At 43.6% G+C, this 20,459-nt stretch overlaps 1 protein-coding gene across 1 annotated transcript in view; it reads left to right on the forward strand.

Annotated features, from left to right (window-relative positions):
- The window catches only part of pdzd8 (PDZ domain containing 8), a 46,697-nt gene that overhangs the window by 12,925 nt on the left and 13,313 nt on the right, over positions 1–20,459 (forward strand). The window contains exons 2-3 of the mRNA XM_084949009.1: positions 1,744–1,869; positions 5,435–5,537. Of these exons, the coding sequence (XP_084805135.1) occupies positions 1,744–1,869; positions 5,435–5,537 (229 nt within the window). The remainder of the gene's footprint in view (positions 1–1,743; positions 1,870–5,434; positions 5,538–20,459) is intronic.

Consider the following 20,459-nt stretch of genomic DNA (forward strand, 5'->3'; position numbering starts at 1 on the left):
GAACCTGCGGCAGATATTTATTAGTGCATTTAAAATAAGACTCGTAGGAACACTTCTCATAACTGCAAACTCCTTTTATCCCTACGCTGCAACCTTTCACACCATTCAAGTTGTTGTGGTATGCATTTAGCTAGTGTAGTGGTTACACTGCTCTGGAGGTGCACGTCGGGTTACGCTGTAGGGTTGAAATAAGTTTGCAGTTACAGTGTGGACGTAGATTTCCTGCAGAATTCACTCAGCAAAGGGAAAAATCCTGCTGTATAGCCGTACTGATATGGACTGGGTAATGTGTAAGGAAGGCAAGGATGGATCTATCAAACTACAGAGGGCTGAATTCAAAGACAGCACAATAATCAGGTCAGTTCATTTTGCTGACATTTCATTGCAACAGCTCACAATGGTACTCGGCAGTTTGTACGGCGCCCACATGTATGCTCCAGAGGTGTTCTGTTGGATTCATGACAGGCGAGCGTGGGCGCAAGTCGGCGAACCCAAAACCTTCATACTCTCGCCACATGAGGCTGGGCGTTGTCGTGCACCAGGAGGAACCCCGGATGGAGACGGAGGATCCAAGGATTTCATACCGATAAGAGTTACTCCATTACAGAGTAGCAGGCGCCAGTTTGTGGAAGCTGCCACAGTGAGATGGACATTCTGCCTAACCACGCTGTATGTCTGGGGAATGGCGGTGTGTAGGACTTAAAAGATGGAGGAGAAGCAAACTCGTAGGTGTTCACATGCCAGACATGCAGACCCAGTCTATGTTTTATCATCTGCGAACACTTTCCCCCTAACCACAGAAGCAACAAAGCAAAGGGAACCAACATGTCTAACACATCATCAGCTGCTGACACGGCAGAAACATAAGAGCTGACCAGCAGAAAGCTTAGAAGTATCCTCAACAACTCACCTCAGTATCATAGACAGGTGAGCTGCACTGACTCACCGACTTGTATCGGGCTTCTTTTACGAAGTTTTACAGCCTCGTCCACAGAAAATCGATGTGGACGCTCACTGAGAGCCAACGCTCACCACAGAGGAACGGTGGCTACAGCTGTTTGTCCTGCAGCAGCCACCGTAGCTAGGATTACACACTGCAATCTGCAGATCTACTGACATCCTGCAGTGAGACTGTGCACATTGTAACTAAGCGTTTGTACAGCGTGCTTAGCCTGCAGTACACTTTCATTTCAGAGCCTTGTTTGTGTGCGCAATGTCTGCAGAGGAAAGGGAGAGGCCAAAATAGGTGCTGATATTTACAACCAGATGTCATTATCATTACTCATGTTGTGTTTCTACATTTTGTTACACTTTAAAAACACAGTATCGTACAAAAATCCCTGATACATATTTATGTGTAAGCTACAGCAGGCCTACCCACCGACTGTCCACGTTGGAGTACGAGTCGAGGACAGGAAGCCTGCGGTGGTGCACATGCTGAACATCTGCTCCATTTGTCTTTGCACAGCCCCTCCCAGATGTGAACAGACTTCTAACAAGTATTACCGAGCAGCTTAGACCAACGCTGTATCATAACTGGTGTCACACTAAAATCTCGTTGTGGTCTTTCCTGTCATAACAATATGAACGACCAGATTGAGCATTCTCTGTTCACGGAGTGGTAGCTGAAACATGCTTGGCACTACTTTAAGGTAACCCATTAAAGTTCGCGTCTAAGGAGGATGGGAACGTGTGTCCTCTGTCAGGATGCAGCTAACTGAACGTATGCTGTTTTTGTTCCAGGTACAAGCCCTTCTTTCCTTTCCAAGTGCAGCCTCTGCACGGTTCAGCCTGTGATTTGGATCTGTCAGTGCACGACAGCCGGCTGGTAGAAGGACGGCTCAAAGTCAGCCTCATTGAATGCAGCAGGTGAGACACTTCATCTCTGTTTGTAGCTTGTCACACAGCAACTTTGATCTATAGTTGTATAACTGGGTCCCTGTACAAAAGTACATTAACATACTGAGACATGAAATGAATCACAACAGAACTTAAATACATGTTGGTAACTTTTCAACGTGGCCATTCTTGTCATGTTAGTAACACCGGCGTGCATGAAAATCTTTAGCTGATTTTATGATTTTGATTATTAAAAAGGGGAGCAGGGTGGAGCAGGGTGGAGCCGTGATTAGCGCTGGAGCCTGAGTTTGAGTCCACCACCAGGCTGGGGTGTTCTCCCTATGTTTGCGTGGGCTTCCTCCCGCAGTCTAAAGACGTGCACGTAGTGGGGTTAATAGTTGTCTGCGTTAATACAGCACCACAGGTGTGGATCAGGTCATGTCGGACAGTTATTCTGTCTAAAGACTGTGCCAGCCCACATGTGAGTGTTCTCTTACTGGCTGCAGTAGAGTGTGTACTGTAGCTGGTGCTGAATAGCATCATCTCTGCTACAGTGGCAGCTGCCTTCGCATCTTCAGACTCTTTAACAATGGCAGCATGGTGGTGCAGTTGCCTCCTGGGTTTGAATCCACCATTTGTTGGGACTCTGTGGGGAGTTTGCATGCCCTCCACGGGGTTCTTCCCGGGGGTTCTCCGGCATCCTCCCACCATACAAAGACGTGCCCTTAGTGCGGTTAGATTAAATGGTTGTTTCTGTGACAGTCCGGTAGGGCTGCCACAAACAATTACTTTGATAGTCGACTACTCACTGATTATTTTTGCGATTAGTCACTAATCAGATCATCATCCATTGGACGTAAAACGTACAGCTTATTGCACCAGCAGCATCTGCTCTTATATAACTATCATTAGCTTACAGCTTTAAGTGTTTAAGGTCTGTGCTAACTAAAAATAAAGACAAGATGATAGTTTATTAAAGTTTAATGAAGTTTGCAGATTGTTTCGGTGAAGTTTAATAAACTCCTTGCTATCTAAAATATAACAGGACACCGGAGTAAATTCTCGAGCATCTCACACTTCTGATAATCAGCTGTCTGCTTGACGTTTATTCAGCTGTGTAAAAACTATAACTTTAATCTCAGCCAAACAGATTTACTCAGGAACAAATAAAATACTGAAAAAAGACAAACAATAACATTTCTAAGTTATCTAAGTGACTTATATATATGTTTAACCTGAGTAGCGAAAGACGGCGGTGGGTTTGAAAACGATTTGCCGGGAGTCCGGTGTTCTCACGGCTCTAGTGACCTTGCCCCCGGCTCGCTATCGAGCTAGTGGGTAACAGACGTCTCCGAAAACGTCGGAGCGCTTTTGAAAATATGTGGTGTCTTGATAAACTGAGCAGATATTTGAGGTTTACACAGCTACATTCTTGCCTGAAAATATGTTAAACGTTTATTTTGTGACCCAGAAAGAATAATAAGAGTAATATTAAAACTAACTAGCTGCTGCCATTGTTGGAAACTGAGCTGGGCCGCGCTATGAATTCTGGGACAGCTTCTTCTTCTTCGGGGTTTAACGGCAGCTGGCATCCTTGTACATGCAGTGCTGCCATCTTCTGTTTCAGTCCGTTATTACACTCTTAAATCCTACTACTTATTCCTGCGTCTTTCAGGATCTTACAAAGCTTCAAACGACGCCTCGACTATTAAACTAGTCGTTGACGATTTTGATAGTCGACGTAATCGTGACTAGTCGACTAATCGTGGCAGCCCTACAGTATGGCGACCTATCCACGGCGTGACCCCGTGGAAGTGGGAGAGAAGAGTTTTTCTTTTTTTCCAGATGACCCTACTTGCTAAGGTCACGTAATCAAAGAGCTACATATTGTTATGCTATCGAAATAAAAACGATAGATTTAATGCTATGTTGGCCCACACCCTACCCACCATCACTGTGTGCACACTGGGAATGTGTTATTCCAAAGGGAAGCACTACACCTGCTTGTTATGGTGTCATATTTTGCCTGTGTGTACTTTAGCTTGTACATTAGTCCATGATGTTGGACAGAGGAGTCTCCTTTCAGAGACAAACACGCCCTCCTCTGTCCAAGGTTGGTACGTGTATATTGGAGCTGTTAGCCTCGGCTGGCTCTGACTGACAGCTCTGTCCTTTGTTAGCTCGTGTCGTCGATGTATGTGTGTTTCTTTCATACTTTGTGTTTCACAGGCCACCAAATGACTGGATCTTATTACTAAATCACATTTTAAATGTGTAGTGTCTCTCCCTTTCTGTACTACAAAGTGCATCTGACTGAATATCAGATGGTTAAGAAAGCTGTCCAGTGGAGCTAAGCATCCACTGGTTTACCATTCGTGCGTCTGTTAAGTCCAGACTGGGTCTGCAGAGGGTCTTGGTGACTTGGTTTACTGGAACATAAGATGTGATTTTTCTGCATGCTGTGAAGCAGTGATGTGTTTGTCTTTCTCTGCTTCAACTGTTTTATTTTGTTACAGACTTTAAAGACACAAAGATTTGTATAAACTTGGGATGTAACAGTTGCTTTACAGCCACAGAGTGATACTCCTCTGGGGTAGAGCAGGTACTGATGCAAAGGTTGGTGGTTCCACCACCCCAGTCTGCCTGCCAAATATTGCTGGGCAACATGTTAACCCCAGGTTGCTCTCTGATATGAATGTGTGTGAAAGCTAGTTAGTGAGTACTTAACAGCATAGAAGACAGTGAATGTGGCATGTTGTATAGAGCGCTTTGTGGGAGCGCTCTATGAGAGTGAGTCCATTTACCATTCCCTCTGTCCTTTTCACAAAGAGGCTTACTGGCAAAGTGGGAGGAGCTGCTTGTAGACTAGGAATGTTTACAGTCGGTGGTGAGAAGTCAGATGATGATGATGATGATGATGATGTGTTTGCTGGTTTTGCTAAAACACACGAGTGACTGGCTCTCAAACATAAAACCACGAATCAACCATATTCCCACTGACATGCAGGTCTGAACCTGCAAGGAAACCAGACTGCTTTTTTAAATATGTCTGATCTAAACCAGTCGAGTCACTGGCGTCCCAGAAGCCCCTGCAGCGGGGCCAGTCTGGCCCATTGGATGGCTTTGCATTGTGTTTGGCACCAGAAACCATTTAGATTCCACTTTGATTAAGATGTCAACTTCTTCACAGGACTGCACGGCACTGATCAAGAACAGGTCCCTGTGCTGATGATAACATGCCGTATGTTACAGTAAATGTTCTCAGATACTTCATGACTGAGTGTTTGGCTGTGACAGTAAAGCACATCACATGAGCCTTCACGTTGTCCTGCAGCTCACCTGTGCTGACCACACACTGACCTCTGACCCACAGGCAGTCCAATGGAGTGCTAGCTCAGGAACTTTAAGGCGACACAGAGGATGTGTAAACGCTACACTCAGAAATGTCGTGTTGTGTAGTTTCTTTACATATTTGGGCCCAAACTCTGTCTTTTCCAGTATGGTGAGCTACAAACACTCTGGCCAATGGATAGATTTGACTTCACTGCTATCTCTGAATGTAGTTCCCGTCTGTGTTTTTGTTGGGGCTCTTCAGACTGTTCATCCTGGGCTCCTATGACAGAGAAACCTACGTCCATTGCACCCTGGAGCTGAGCAGCCACCAGTGGAAGGAGAAGGCTCGCAGTTCCATCAAAAAGGTAAAGGAAGCTCGTTTCATAACTTTATTCTCCATTTCTGTCAGACATCGATGTTATAATACAGGACAGTGGTATCAGTAATATATACAGTGGTCAAAGTAAGGACTGAACACAGGACCAACTTTCTAAATATGCTGTTGATATAAAATTCTCACCAGGTGTCAGTAACAACTAGGGCTGCCACGATTAGTCAACTAGTCACGATTACGTCGACTATCAAAATCGTCGACGACTAATTTAATAGTCGACGCGTCGTTTGAAGCTTTGTTTTTTTTTTTTTTTTTTAAATTAAACTTTATTTACAAACAACAGTATAACATACAAGGCACCGTCATTAATCCGATTATGTTACATCCTCGGTTGAGCATTATAGCAAAACAAACAAACAAACAAACAAACAAACAAACAAACAAACAAACAAAACGAACAAAAAAAAAAAAAACAACAATAAGCACAAAGCTAAAAGAGTTAGCACAAAAAGAAAGAACAGTCACTGAAGGATTTGAACCAAAGGCAAAGTTTGAAGCTTTGTAAGATCCTGAAAGACGCAGGAATAAGTAGTAGGATTTAAGAGTGTAATAACGGACTGAAACAGAAGATGGCAGCACTGCATGTACAAGGATGCCGGCTGCCGTTAAACCCCGAAGAAGAAGAAGCTGTGTCCCAGAATTCATAGCGCAGCCCAGCTTAGTTGTCAACAATGGCGGCAGCTAGTTAGTTTTAATATTACTCTTATTATTCTTTCTGGGTCACAAAATAAACGTTTAACATATTTTCAGGCGAGAATGTAGCTGTGTAAACCTCAAATATCGGCTCAGTTTATCAAGACACCACATATTTTCAAAAGCGCTCCGACGTTTTCGGAGACGTCTGTTACCCACTAGCTCGATAGCTAGCTGGGGTTACAATCTCACCAGAGCCGTGAGAACACCGGACTCCCGGCACATCGTTTTCAAACCCACCGCCGTCTTTCGCTACTCAGGTTAAACATGATATATAAGTCACTTAGATAACTTAAAAATGTTGTTGTTTGGCCTTTTTTAGTATTTTATTTGTTCCTGAGTAAATCGGTTTGGCTGAGATTAAAGTTATAGTTTTTACACAGCTGAATAAATGTCAAGCAGACAGCTGATTATCAGAAGTGTGAGATGCTGGAGAATTTACTCCGGTGTCCTGTTATATTTTAGATAGCAAGGAGTTTATTAAACTTCACCGAAACAATCTGCAAATTTCATTAAACTTTAATAAACTATCATCTTGTCTTTATTGTTAGTTAGCACATACCTTGAACACTTAGAGCTGTAAGCTAATGATCGTTATATAAGAGCAAATGCTGCTGGTGCAATAAGCTGTATGGATGCATGATCTGATTAGTCGACTAATCGCAAAAATAATCGGTGACTAGTCGACTATCAAAATAATGGTTTGTGGCAGCCCTAATTGACTATGTGCACGTTAGCATAATAGAAAAGGGATTCAAATGTTATATTTCTCAGCTGTCCCTCGTTTATCGCGGGTGTTATGTTCTAAAAATAACCAGCGATAGGTGAAATCAAGTAGCCAATTTTATTTTTTGACGGTGCAAAACGTTTCGTGGACATACAGTACTGCACTTCAGAGTCACACTGCTAGGATCGATGCAGCGATTCTGTACTGTACAGGAGAGACGTCACGGAGGAGATTCTCTGCAGCGATCAGGACGCAGGACACAATGTGACGTAAAAAAAGCATGCAAACTTGCACTAAAAAATTCGCGAAACAGCGAGGTGAAAGGTGAACCGCGTTATAGCGAGGGACCGCTGTAATTTTGAAGGTAAGTCACAACATACCCTTCGTAAATACTAATGTATAGAAACCGTTACCAGCAATCATTCATTTTTGTGTGGCTTTTTTCACGGTTTGTTAACATGCTGTGTAGGTGTGTACTTGACTAGCTGATATCGACATAACGGGGAAACATCTGGTTTGACTATTGTTCACCTGTAGTTTGAATGCTGAACATTTTCCTGTTTAAATCATGAGACCAGTCACTATACAGAGATGTGCTTCTGAATGTGGACGATGTGTCTTCTGCTGCAGTGATGCAGTTCTGCTTGTGTTGAGTGATGTAAACAACTGATCGATCTAAACTCTTTAAACGTCAAAATTGATCATTCGATTTTTTTATGACACAACAGCGGTGAGCGTTCCCACCTTCTGCTCTTTGTAACTTAACGCGATCTTTCCGTTTTCGAGTTTTGGACATGATTTTGGAGGATATCTTCACAGTAGCGATTGACTGCAAAGTAAAGCTACCGGAAATGCACAACCCCACATCTGGTCTCAAACCAGGAAGTTAGCATTGTCTCGTGCACATAGTCAATAACAACCCACCCAGTCCACACATCAAACCACAGACGTGTAATACTGAGAAACGGCGCGGTGTCCTGTGCCTCCTCTTCACATCCCCACTTCTGATTGGTCCTGGTTATTCCCAATGACAGGACAGGTCGAGGTCGTTTCTAACACACAAAGTTTCTCTGGATGGAATTTGGCCCTCTCTGGTGTCTTTCCATCAACGTTTTAGAAAATTCAACAGTGCCTCATCCGAACCAGGAGAGGGCGCTGCTGCACAGCTCTACATGAGCACAGTCAGCAGGCCATATCGAGGCTGTTTTGATGAACTGTGTTGCTGTGTTGGGCCCTTCAAAGATAATATCCAGGTTTTTGCTCACATAAGTAGTTATATTTGCATTGGTAACAATCCAGTGTGATTGCTGAGGCCGTCAGCTGAGTTTCAGAAGGACACTTTTCAATTAGACTGATAGGTAATGCACAGATTATTTAGCAGGTGCTGCTTATTGGACACCTTGTCATAGTGACAGTAATGCAGGCTTATTTTGATTTTGGCTGATGAGATTGTCCCATTGTTGACATTTTACACGGCAAAGAAAATGTTCAGGTCCCCGCGGCAAACCTTTTCTAATTGCTGCAATTTAGAGATATTACAGTTATCACATCCGGCTTGTTTGACTAATGAGCATTTTTAGAGGGAAATGTCAGACTTAATTTGTGGCTCTGGCTCCAGCCTGATGCCCGTATACTTGCCACACACTCCTGGATGACATTTGCGATGCCTCAAAAGATGATTTCTATTGTGGTGAACAGTAATTGGCCTGTACTGTTTTCTCATGTGGTGTTTAATGACTTTGGGAGAGTTGCATTGTCGTCCAGCAGGGGGCATTAAAATATCAGCACCAAGCGTTTCTTTTATTCAGCGTTTACACGACACGATCAGAGCATCAGGTTTGTGCCGCTGAAGTTCAGCTTTTTTGTCTCTCTGTGAAATCTAACATGACGTGTGTGTCTTCATGGTTATAAGTAACAGTAAAAAGACTTTTACTCACCAAAGCTGGACTTCACACGTCTTAGATGGTCTGTATGGACTACACAGTACGCCATTATTTCTAAGATGATTACAGCAGAAGCTCGTCAGCGCCACAAACACAATCAACAGGTTGAATGTGTACGCTCGGATACGTGAAGACGAGGCCTAGCAAACAGAAATGTGCTCCACCAGCACCTGTATCAGTATCTGAATATCAGTGATTCAAAGACTCAACAAAGGAATAAAAAAGGCTGTAAAGCTGCTTTGTAGAGGACAGTTAGATGTTGTGTTTTCCTGCTGCTGCCTTTAGGGGACGCCACAGCAGATCATCTGCTTCCGCCTCACACTAGCGCAGCATCCTGTCACACATTCATGTCTGCCTTCACTGTATCCATGAATGTTCTGTGGTCTCCATCTATTGCTCCTGCCTGGCAGCTCCATCCAACACTCTTTGTCCAGTGTTTGTGTGCGCTGTCCCTCCATGAACGTGTGTTTATGGCTGCATGAGGCTGAACTTTGTCCTTCTGATGCACTCGTTTCTAATCTGGTCCTTCCTGCTCGCACCAAATCAAAACCTTCTCGTCTTCAACTGTGCCGCCTCCAGCTCTGCCTCTCCCTACCATACATCATAGCAGGTCTCCATCTTGTAAACCTGCACATTCACTCTGCTTCACTCTGCTATCCTTCTGTCACAGCTAGACCCGGTGCCCGTCGAGCCCAGTGCCCGTCGAGCCCGTGCCCGTCGAGCCCAGTGCCCGTCGAGCCCAGTGCCCGGCGAGCCCAGTGCCCGGCGAGCCCAGTGCCCGGCGAGCCCAGTGCCCGGCGAGCCCGTGGTCTACTCTGCCTGCACTCACTACTTCACCTCTCTTGTTTTCTGTCCACTGCTTTAGGTGTTTGACTCGAGATATTTAAACGTGCTTACCTTCACTATCTGTAGTTCATGTGCGCTCTGTTTCATACCTACATTCATCTTTTCTCCACAGCATGCCTCCTCTCCTGGCTCTCCTCCACCCACTCTCTAAGGTCACTGCAGATCATGGTGTCGTCTGCAAACATCGTAGTCCACAGAGACTCCCGCGTGGCTCGTTCTGTCAGCCTGTCAATCACCTTTGCAAACATAAGGGGCTCTGAGCAGACCCCCGTTGTAATGCCACCCCCACCTCGCACCCATCTGTCACTCGTACCACACACCTCACTGTGTCGCTGCTCTCATGTTGTTAGTGCCTCTGTCTCCCTACCATATGCATGTCCTGCACTAGCTTCGAATACCTCTGCTGTTCTTCGTCCTTATAACGGCCCTCACTTTACTAACGCTCTGCGTATTCTCCACATTCAGACTGGTTGAGATGGGTTCCAGTCCCACCGTGACCCCGACCTGAATAAGGGTAACCGTGGATGGATGGATGAGGGAACAGACACTGTAATTGTCATGATACAATCATTGTTTATAACGTTTAGAGCAATTTCACAGAAAGGTGGCACAAAGTGAAGGCGCTGTGTGACTCCAGCCTTGCTCAGTGGAAAGTGTAGAATTGCAGTAATGCATGAACAGGTCCACACTCGACGAGCATCGCCACGAGCACAGGCCTCTCCAAGTGGACCCACTTCAAAGCACTCGTGTCCCTTTTTTGTTAATGAACACATACAAATGCAGATTCACGGTGGCATTTGAGCCTAATTTATCAGACGTCTCCAGTCTGCATGTCCCCAGCAGGACTCTGTAGTAAGGATTAAAGGCTATACCATCTGGAAAAGGTCAAACCGCCATCTTTCTCTCCCTTTCCCTCTGTTGATTGCCAGATATGACCGTTGCCTGTCCTGTGTTAATAGCTTTTTATGCCTCATTTTGCCCAGTGTGAGCTGCTGCGATTCACCGCACTGTGTGTCTGCCGTCACGTAGGGGGGCCTTCTCTATTCAGTCAGATCCCTGACAGTCTGTGTGACATGCTTATGTGATGCCATATCTGTGCGTTTCCTCGTCCATACAAACAATGGAAAGTGTCCATACGTGAACGAGACGTGCTGCGTTTTAATTAGATCTCTATTTGCTCTGTCTCCTTTTCAGTTGCAGAATACGGTTTATTCACCGTTACGATAAACTGGTGCTGATAGCTTTGACATTTGGCTCGGTGCTTCTTAGTGTTTGCTTAATGATTCGTGTTAACCAGCTCTCTGTCCACATCCACACCTGAGCGTGTCTGACATGAGTATTTAGTACAAACTGAGACTTGCTGTGCAGACGTGGTGCTGCTGGGGATGTTATTCTGTTTATAACCTGCTGTCACTGATGGTTAGCTTCATGCCATAAGCTGCAGACGGCTATTTTTATATTTGCTGTAAGTGAACTGGATTTAATAGGACGCCAGGATTCACAGGTTTCTCAGCATGAACCCATTCCTCATAAAATGGGTTTGAAATATCTTCAGATCCCCTCGCAGCAGACGGGCTGGTTGGCGGTCTAACTGCTACGTTGTCTTTATCGTGAAATGTCACGTTTTACAAACTGCCACTTATTGGTTATTCATCACTTAAACTAACAGCAGGGAATGTTGGCGTAGAGCTTATTACATGTAATAACTTGCATAGTGTAGTATCACAAACGCACACATGTGCATGCAAAGCGTGTTCGTGCTAAAGGTGAAGGGGGATGGCAGTAGGCGGCTTCGTGTCTGTTGGGCGTGTTTGTACATCTGGCCTGCTCATCGGGCCTCAGCTGATGCTTGCTGACAGCTTGACCAAAGAGACATGCGATGTGTGTATGAACGCACGTCAGGTGATCTACGCGGTCGGTGGCTTTGTTGTGTGTGTGATGTTGTCTATGGCCAAGCTTCCTAAATCTGAAGCAGAAACAGGAGTGAGTGCTGGCCAATGAGCCACACGTGTGCAGGCAGCCCTGATCCAATGATTCCTCTGTAAACGAAGCCGCGAACGTGATCGAGTCAGGCTTCATGTAAGAACTGTAGACGTGGACCTTTATTGACCGCGTGGCTCATTATAAATGGACTGATTCTTAAATAGTGCTTTAATGCAGCGTGCCTCATTCAGCCTTACATACATGAGCACTGCATAGTAGTAGTATTAAGAAGAGGTTCGTGTGTGGATGATTAAAAACTCCTTGTTTTAGCAACAGCTTTAGCTTCAAAAATCAAACTTTGTGCATAAGTTCAGTCTGCAGCGGAGTCAGGTTAGTACTGGGACTCTTGCTGAAACGCATGCAGAATATTCAGTATTGTCGTACTGAAATGAACAATACTTACCATCTGTATGCCATCATATATTGCTGCAAAGCAGCAATGTACATCATTGCGTGTATATCATTCAGCATGTTGCCTTCACAGATGCTTCGTTTACCCACTAATGCATTGCTGGAGCCGGTCCCAGCTCCCACATCTTGAAAACATTTGAGAGCCTTGTCTGCAGCTGTCACCTGCTCCTCAAGACACAATATCTGATCCTTTTCCACTGTCTGTTTTTCAGGCTTCTCACATTGCAGTCAATACTCACTGTGTGAATATTGACTGCGCACACACACACACACACACACACACACACACACACACACACACACACACACTCCTCGTGCCTATGATATGACAACTTTTCTCCGTGCTCCTGGTACACTGCTCAGCAGCACTTTGCCACACACACACACACACACACACACACACACACACACACACACACACACACACACCCACCTTTCTCACCTCCTGCACCATTAGAGTGGTTGTTTGATGTTCCAGTGTGGCTGTCTTTGTGTCTTTAATCTGCTGCAGACACCTGATGAAAGGTTGATGAGCAGTACAGACACACACACACACACAAAGACACACACGCACACACACACGCACGCACACAGCCTACAACAATGACTCATCTAGTACTTCACTTCCTATTCAGCATTGTTTTTGGGGTACAAATGATACGTCTATAGCAGAACATAAGAATGCAGTAACACCTTTTCAAAGGGCGATGACTTTGTCGGTCTTAACAGGATTAAGATTCAAACGTTAAACTTCAGAAAAGTAGTAGAAGTCCTACACACACCTACTAGCCTGAGGTATATGATGAGGACCTGCCTATAGTTTTGTATGTGCACTTTTTGCTGCATCCAGTAGTAATGACAGTGCAAAGAACTGATAACTAGTAGTTTAGCTTTTTAAACTGACCTTTAAACACATAAACACATTCATTCGTAAGTAAACAGAGTTCATGCAGAAGAGTTTAGTGCCAGAGAACATCGAGATCATGTGTTTGCCAGGATTGTATCTCAGGCGCTGTGAGTGCACAACATTTATTATTATGTGGTTCACTAATAAACACAAGTCCATGTTTACTCTGCTGTTTAAGCTCCTCAGCAGGAGGCTGTGTGTGTCTGTGTGTGTGTGTCTGTGTGTGTGTCTGTGTCTGTCTGTGTGTGTGTGTGTGTGTGTGTGTGTGTGTGTGTGTCTGTGTGTGTGTCTGTGTGTGTGTGTGTGTGTGTGTGTGTGTGTGTGTGTGTGTGTGTGTGTGTGTCTGTGTCTTCTCTCTTGTCACATAACTCTGAGCAGGCCTCTCCTCGGTGGTGTCAGCTGTTGTGCGACTTGTTGGTCCTCTTGTGCTGCTGTGATGATGAATTTAAAACTGATCCTTTGGCTCGTTGATGTGCAGTAAACACACATGTAAATGCTACGTAGGATCCACTCTATATGTCCCAGCCTGAGTATAAGATTCTCCAAACAACTGTCAGGTTATTCTGCATGTGCTGTCATGTGTATCGCTCCGATGCAGGTCTTTAAATCTGGAAACCAGACAATGTAATGATATGTTCTCTCTTCTCAAAAATGCACAAAGGCCGGAGAAGAACCAAATTGTGTGCCGTGTCTAAATGCACAGCCATTAGATATTCAAAGGGCAGCTGAGGGAGCCCGTCACATCTGTGTCACACACACAGGTGATGCATTCATCAACCATTTCCACATCTCAATTAAATGGCCAGTTCTAATTCTATTTGACAACGGCTGCATGTTGCAAAAGGCTGATTAAAGACATGAGCGATTGGTCTCACAAGCTGTTTGTTACTTATCGCTTTTCCACTGATACATTTACCTTGCAAGAAACTCAATAGACCAGTCAATATGTGCATGACACAAAGAGCCGCAGCCATATTACAGATGTGTTGATATTACTCTTTACAATGATTTTGTTCTGATCCTGGAGGTCTTTCAATAGCAAAGAAATGAGCTGTTAGTGGGTCATGACTCTTAAAATTGGCAGCCGTCACTACAGATAATTCATGTCCTAACAGGTGTTTCTCACCACAAACACCAAATACAGAATTTGACATGTGATAAAGATGTTGTCTGAATTAGTAGTTTGGTCTCCTTTTGGATCTGAAGCCTGTAAATTGATGACGTAGGAAAAAAGGATTTATCTGTTAGGACATTTTCCCTTCCTGCCATGTAATTACATAAATGTCCTAGATTTGGCTTTAAGTGGTTGGCTCACCGAGGAGAAACAGCATGTGTTTAAAACGATACAGCCCATATCAGCATGGCCGGCGGGAAAATATCAGGACATGGCTGATTTTTCCTGTGCATATGTGCATCTGCAGGTTTCTGCAAAAACTGGTGACCATTAGTTTAGACCGCCGTGTAACCTATACCACACTTCATGTTGGTATAACTGCAAACAGTCCGGAGGGTTGATGTATGGAATAGCCTTCCATCGACAAAGACATGTCAACTGCTGTGACGTAGGCTAGTCTGTTTTTCCTCTGCTGTGTAAGTGTTATTTAGAGCGATGGTAACCACTAAGTATATTTATGGTTTCTACTTCTTACCAAAAATGACATTATGTAGGGTGCATTTATGCAGCAGACCCAGATAAAACTAACATATTTATTGTGCTCTTCCTCCCCAAACCACTGTGTTTGTGGAAGTCGCTAGCTTTAAGTAGCTGTTTTCAGAGGGCCGGCAGCGAGGGACACTAAGGATTGTTCCCTTTTTTTGCTCGTGGACAGAAAGTGAGAAAATGTGCAAATGCAAAAACATGACCAGTAAATGTTACGTGGCCAGTCGGTCAGATTGGCCCTCACAGATGCAAGGAGCAAAATGACATTTGAGCAGTCGTTTGAAGCAGACCGAGGAGAGCGGTTCAGTGGCAGCACCGAGCATCAGCACTTAAAGGAAAGGAAGGACTGAAATGCCAGTTTGATAATGAGGGAAGTGGTGTCTTAATCCTTTCTGAGCCAGAGTAGGTTTGAATTTTGTTGTCATTTATTCAACTAGCATGATGTAGCAGTCTTGATAGATCATTATTTTTCAATGCCAGGACAAAGACTGTGCTACAAAAAGAAACTGCGTGGGCGACCACACCACTGTTTCTCTCCATACAAGTGCAAATTAGGCAAAACACCTTTTTGTTTCCCCCTGTCTCCATAACAACTGCTTTGTTCTTTAAGCTTTTGAAACTGGCTTCCTATGAAAAAAACGGCAACTTGAAAATTCATATCGAGGCGCCCGGCACGTGCATATCACTAAAGTTTACAGCGATCACATAAGACTGGAGAAAAATTAATATCTACCCAATACTCTGTCAACACCATATATGTGCAAAACAGTTTATTTAGGTTGTGGGGTTGGTTGATACGGTGAGTGGACTCAGTCAACCGTGAACGGATAAAAGAACCACCTTCAGCATAGAAGCTGAATCAGAAACAGAATCAGGTGATACATTATTTTAACTTTGAATACAGCTTTGTTTCCAATGCTGACCATGTGTGAGGTCAGTGTATTTAAGGATTGAAGATGAGGCTTTATTGGGAAATGTGTGCGTTACCACAGCTCAGGCACAGGCGGCAGAAGAATACAAACACTATAACATGTGTACAGTGGTAGCTGAGGTTCTGTGCACATGCACACCCAGTATGTGTTCTGCATAGAGGGTTGTGTAAATTTGCATAGCATACATATGTACATGCACACACGTACAATTTCACATACACCATTAACCTCCTAAGACCTGAACTCTTCCACTGCAGCATTTTTATTTCTCTTTGATATTTGGGCTGATTGGGACCTGATGAATGTAAAAACAAAGAATTACCAGATTTTTTTTTTTTTTTTAAACCCGATTTTTGTTTCTAAGAAAAATCAGAGCCACGCATGAGGATCTTTGTTTAAAATTTCGATAGACCAGTAGCAGTATAATGTCCTCGTAAGTGGATATCAGGCCCTTTGGTCTAAATAACCCAAAATGTGATGTCCACATATGTGGATGCCAGGTCCTAGGAGGTTAAACGAAATATTCTCACTAAATGTACATACATACAAATGCTTTGAAAAACAATCCAGGTTCATCTAAGCACCTCTTGGTGCATCAGCTAACCCTTTAAAAAAGTCCCCACAGGTTCATGGCCCTTATCTTAGAGAGAGTATGTTTAGTGGTCCTTAGACTGTAACCTACCACTTGCCTGTGTGACTGTGTCTGAGAACACGTACTACAGAATATGCGTCACAGTTAAAAATCCTAATGGGTACCCACGTAAACACCTGAGCAGCTATTGGCCATGCAGCCTGGTCCTCAGCCCACTCCACCTTCGTCACCATCGGGGCTGCTAATTTGATGTGGCAGGGAATTGCTGCGTACTTGCCTCGCAGCGACTTGTACCCTATAACCATACACAAAACGATCTGACATGTGGTATTAGATTAAATTACCAAGCAGTGCACTGACAAGGAAAAGGATTTGCTCAACCCCCACATCTCCATCTCACACACACCCTCCCAGACATGCTGGAGACCAAAGAGACGTTCAGCTAGGCGACAGGAGGTGCTGCCTCAGTCTAACTTATCCATTATGTCTGCAACCGGCTGTTTCTTCTTATAGATCCTTATAAATATAGTCCTTCACTTTAGTGTTTGCATGACTCCATTCAGGTTTTCTGTTTTATTTTGGATTGAATTTTCAGACTTCTTTGTATATTCAAAGTGGATCAGCAAATGATTTTTAGTTTTTGAGTATCCTTATGAATTTGCACAATATGAATGACACTTAATGCAGAGGTTAAATCTCAAAGAGTCTGACAGCCCAAAGCAGCAACTCCTTGTGGGAATTTCTTCAATAGTAAAGGTCTGTGGCAGTGCTGACACTTTTTTTCTTCATATTTGAAATAAAAAACAAACATTTTGATAATTCCCTTTCAAAATAAAATAGATATTTTGTTAAAGTGCATTCAACAGAGTTAAAAAAGACCAATGAACCCTATCAGTGCACAAATCCACAGCAGTAACACACATGAATGCAACATTTACTGTTGCACGCTGAGAGCACAGCTTTGTGCACTTGTAATTAGGTATGGCTTCAGTCCATATTATGTTGATATCTAGGCTACAGTTACCCGGACATCATTAATGCGACAACTGACAGTTTTTTTTGGGTTTTTTTGTTTTGTTTTGTTTTTGGTTGGTTGTGTTTTGGTTTGGTTTGGTTGGTTGTGTTTTGGTTTGTTTTGTTTTGGTTGGTTGTGTTTTGGGTTGGTTGTGTTTTGGTTTGTTTTGTTTTGGTTGGTTGTGTTTTGGTTTTTTTGGTTTGTTTTGTTTTGGTTGGTTGTGTTTTGTTTTGGTTGGTTGTGTTTTGTTTTGTTTTGGTTGGTTGTGTTTTGTTTTGTTTTGGTTGGTTGTGTTTTGTTTTGGTTTGGTTGGTTGTGTTTTGGTTTGTTTTGGTTTGGTTGGTTGTGTTTTGGTTTGTTTTGGTTTGGTTGGTTGTGTTTTGGTTTGTTTTGGTTTGGTTGGTTGTGTTTTGGTTTGTTTTGGTTTGGTTGGTTGTGTTTTGGTTTGTTTTGGTTGGTTGTGTTTTGGTTTTTTTGTTTTGGTTTGTTTTGGTTGGTTGTGTTTTGGTTTGTTTTGGTTGGTTGTGTTTTGGTTTTTTTGTTTTGGTTGGTTGTGTTTTGGTTTTTTTGTTTTGGTTGGTTGTGTTTTGGTTTTTTTGTTTTGATTTGTTTTGGTTGGTTGTGTTTAGTTTTTTTTGTTTTGTTTTGGTTGGTTGTGTTTTCGTTGGTTTTGGCAATCCGAAGGCAGCGGTGAAGCGTGTTGTCAGTCGGTGAGCAACGAGAGCTGCTTTTCATTGAGTGAAAAGCTTGATTCACATGTGCACGCTGACCCAAACACACTGAGGATGACGACGGCTACATTCTTAACGTTAAGACGCTGGTGTGTATTGACATTAGTCCAGAACTTTACTGGTCCGTTAGTGCGAAGATCCTGTGCCATGGCTACAAGTTGGAGAATGAACTTCCCCTCGTCAATGGAAGGACCGCTTCCTTTGCTCTGACCGATAAGTCCCCTTCTGCTGAAGGGGTCATTCAGGTGTTTGAATGTGTCGCTCAGAAAGCCGACACTGGCCATGAAGCTGTTGTATGCGATTCAAGCGTGTTTGTTTTTTTTGCCTGCTGTTGCAGAGGAAAGTTGTGATCTCCTCTTTGAGGTCACAGAAACGCTCCAGCCTTTGGACACCACCTGACATCATTGTGCAGTAGCAGGTCACGGTGCTCAGCAGACGTTTCTGAGAGCAGCATGCGGAATAAGTGGTGCTGGAGGCTCCGCCTTAACCAATCGCGCTGCCCGTTTTGAGCACCGTGCTTACTTACACAATGCCGTCTGATGCACAATGCAGTGTAAGGTTATCATTTGAGGTGCAACAACCAACCACGGTGCTGCCAAACTGCTCACTTCACTGCCATGGGTTGAGCTCCATCCGTCACAAGCATACTTCATATCCAGACCTCTGTCCTCGAAAAAAGCTGAAATTTTCTCAAACAGTTGTGTGTCCCGCTAACGGCAGTAAGCCATGAAAAACACGACCATCTATTCACAACTGTGCATTATCAGTTGTGTCTGTGGACTCGTCTACTGCTACAGACTTTACATCAGTTTTCTTCAGGTTATCCATCAGCATTTCAAACACGTCTGACGCCACAGTTTTAACCCTGTGAATATTTGAACTGTCTTTAATAGCAGACGTCACGCTCACTTATATATCTTCATCATTTATCCCCTCATCCACCATGGCCAGCATGCAGCCTTTCACTGTTTCAGAGTCTGACAAAGGCTGGATCTTCTTCGCAAACACAGCAGGACGCGCTGTCTGAGCTGCACATGACCTCGCCGTGGTAGTGCACCTCTGGTTGTAGATGCAGGGAAACTCTGTACTTTTGCAGGAAGCTGTTTGTCATTGTGGTGCCTTTGTAAGTTGTGATCTTTAGGAACCATCAGCATCGATCTGTGTGTAGTAGATGGTGCACTGTGGGTTGAATATTGCTAGGCTACTAGGTGTGTTGCGTCTACACTATGCTGTTTCTGCCAGGGCCACAGGCAGACGTTGCTCCTGGGCCGCCATTTGAATGGGCTGCTTGTAGGGGCTTTGCTTTGCATGAACCTTTGAAATGGACTGGTTCTTATATAACGCTTTCTACTGTCAAAGCGCTTTATACAACTCGTGCATCCACCCAATTGTACCCATTCACACAAGCACTTTATCTAAGGTGCTTCTATCTAACATTCACTCGCATTCACGCTCCGATGGATGCATCGGAGAGCAACATGGGGTTAGTATCTTTCCCAAGGATATTTGGCATGTAGACTGGAGGAGCCTGGGATCGAAGATGTGAGTAGGTGATCCGCTCTACCACCTGAGCTACGGCCACCCTATATTTTAGGATATAGTTATTCTATAGTTTGGGCTCTCTAATTTTATCCATATAACATTTAATGAGCTAAATATAAATACTTTTGTAGGGAAAAAGGAAATATCTAAGCATGGAAACCTACTCTCATAGCATGTTTTCATTTTACTCTTTTGTAATTTAAAATGTAGCCTTTTATAAAAATAAAAAATCCAATTTATTTGTATGGACTCTTTGTTGCAGAAGGCCTATGATATACACCATTGTGTAATAGATGTCTTATCAAAGTGAGTGTTTTATTCAGAAGATCAAAGTAAGACTTGTCTGGGTTTCTGTCCTGCAGGTAAAGGAGGCGACTTTAAAGCAGTGAAAGCTGCCATTTGAACATATTAACCTTTCATTTGTTCTCTGTGGCAGTGTAGATAAAAGAGGCAGGATTTGCTAGAATAGATGGTGAATTGCTCCATTTACATGTATCCAGCTGAGGGTTGTGATGTTCTTTGTTTGTCTTTCCTGCTCAGAGACAAGAAACCGGGAGCTACTTGTTGTCTTAGTCGATGTTAACAAGGTTAGTTTAGACACTGCTGCTCAGCCCTCAGAGCAACTACCTCTGCACAGCAATTAAACTCTGAAATTTACAGAAGATACCTTCTATCAGAAGTCAGAGGAGAAAGCATCCATATATTACTTTTTATTGAACTTTGTTCACCCCGTAATTGTCAAGAATTTTATTGAAATCAACAATTTACATGGATGGATGCTTTAAATTGTACTGAGAGCTAAGGTTACTTCAGCCCTCACACCAGCATCTCTGCCCTCAAGCGACAGGCTAATTGGCCCATTGATATTTGTAATGCATTGCTTGTTTTTAAGTAGAATTTTTGCGACTGAA

Source organism: Perissodus microlepis, chromosome 13 (assembly GCF_051167445.1).
Source record: "Perissodus microlepis isolate ML-2025 ecotype Zambia chromosome 13, ASM5116744v1, whole genome shotgun sequence".
NCBI classification, from domain to species: domain Eukaryota; kingdom Metazoa; phylum Chordata; class Actinopteri; order Cichliformes; family Cichlidae; genus Perissodus; species Perissodus microlepis.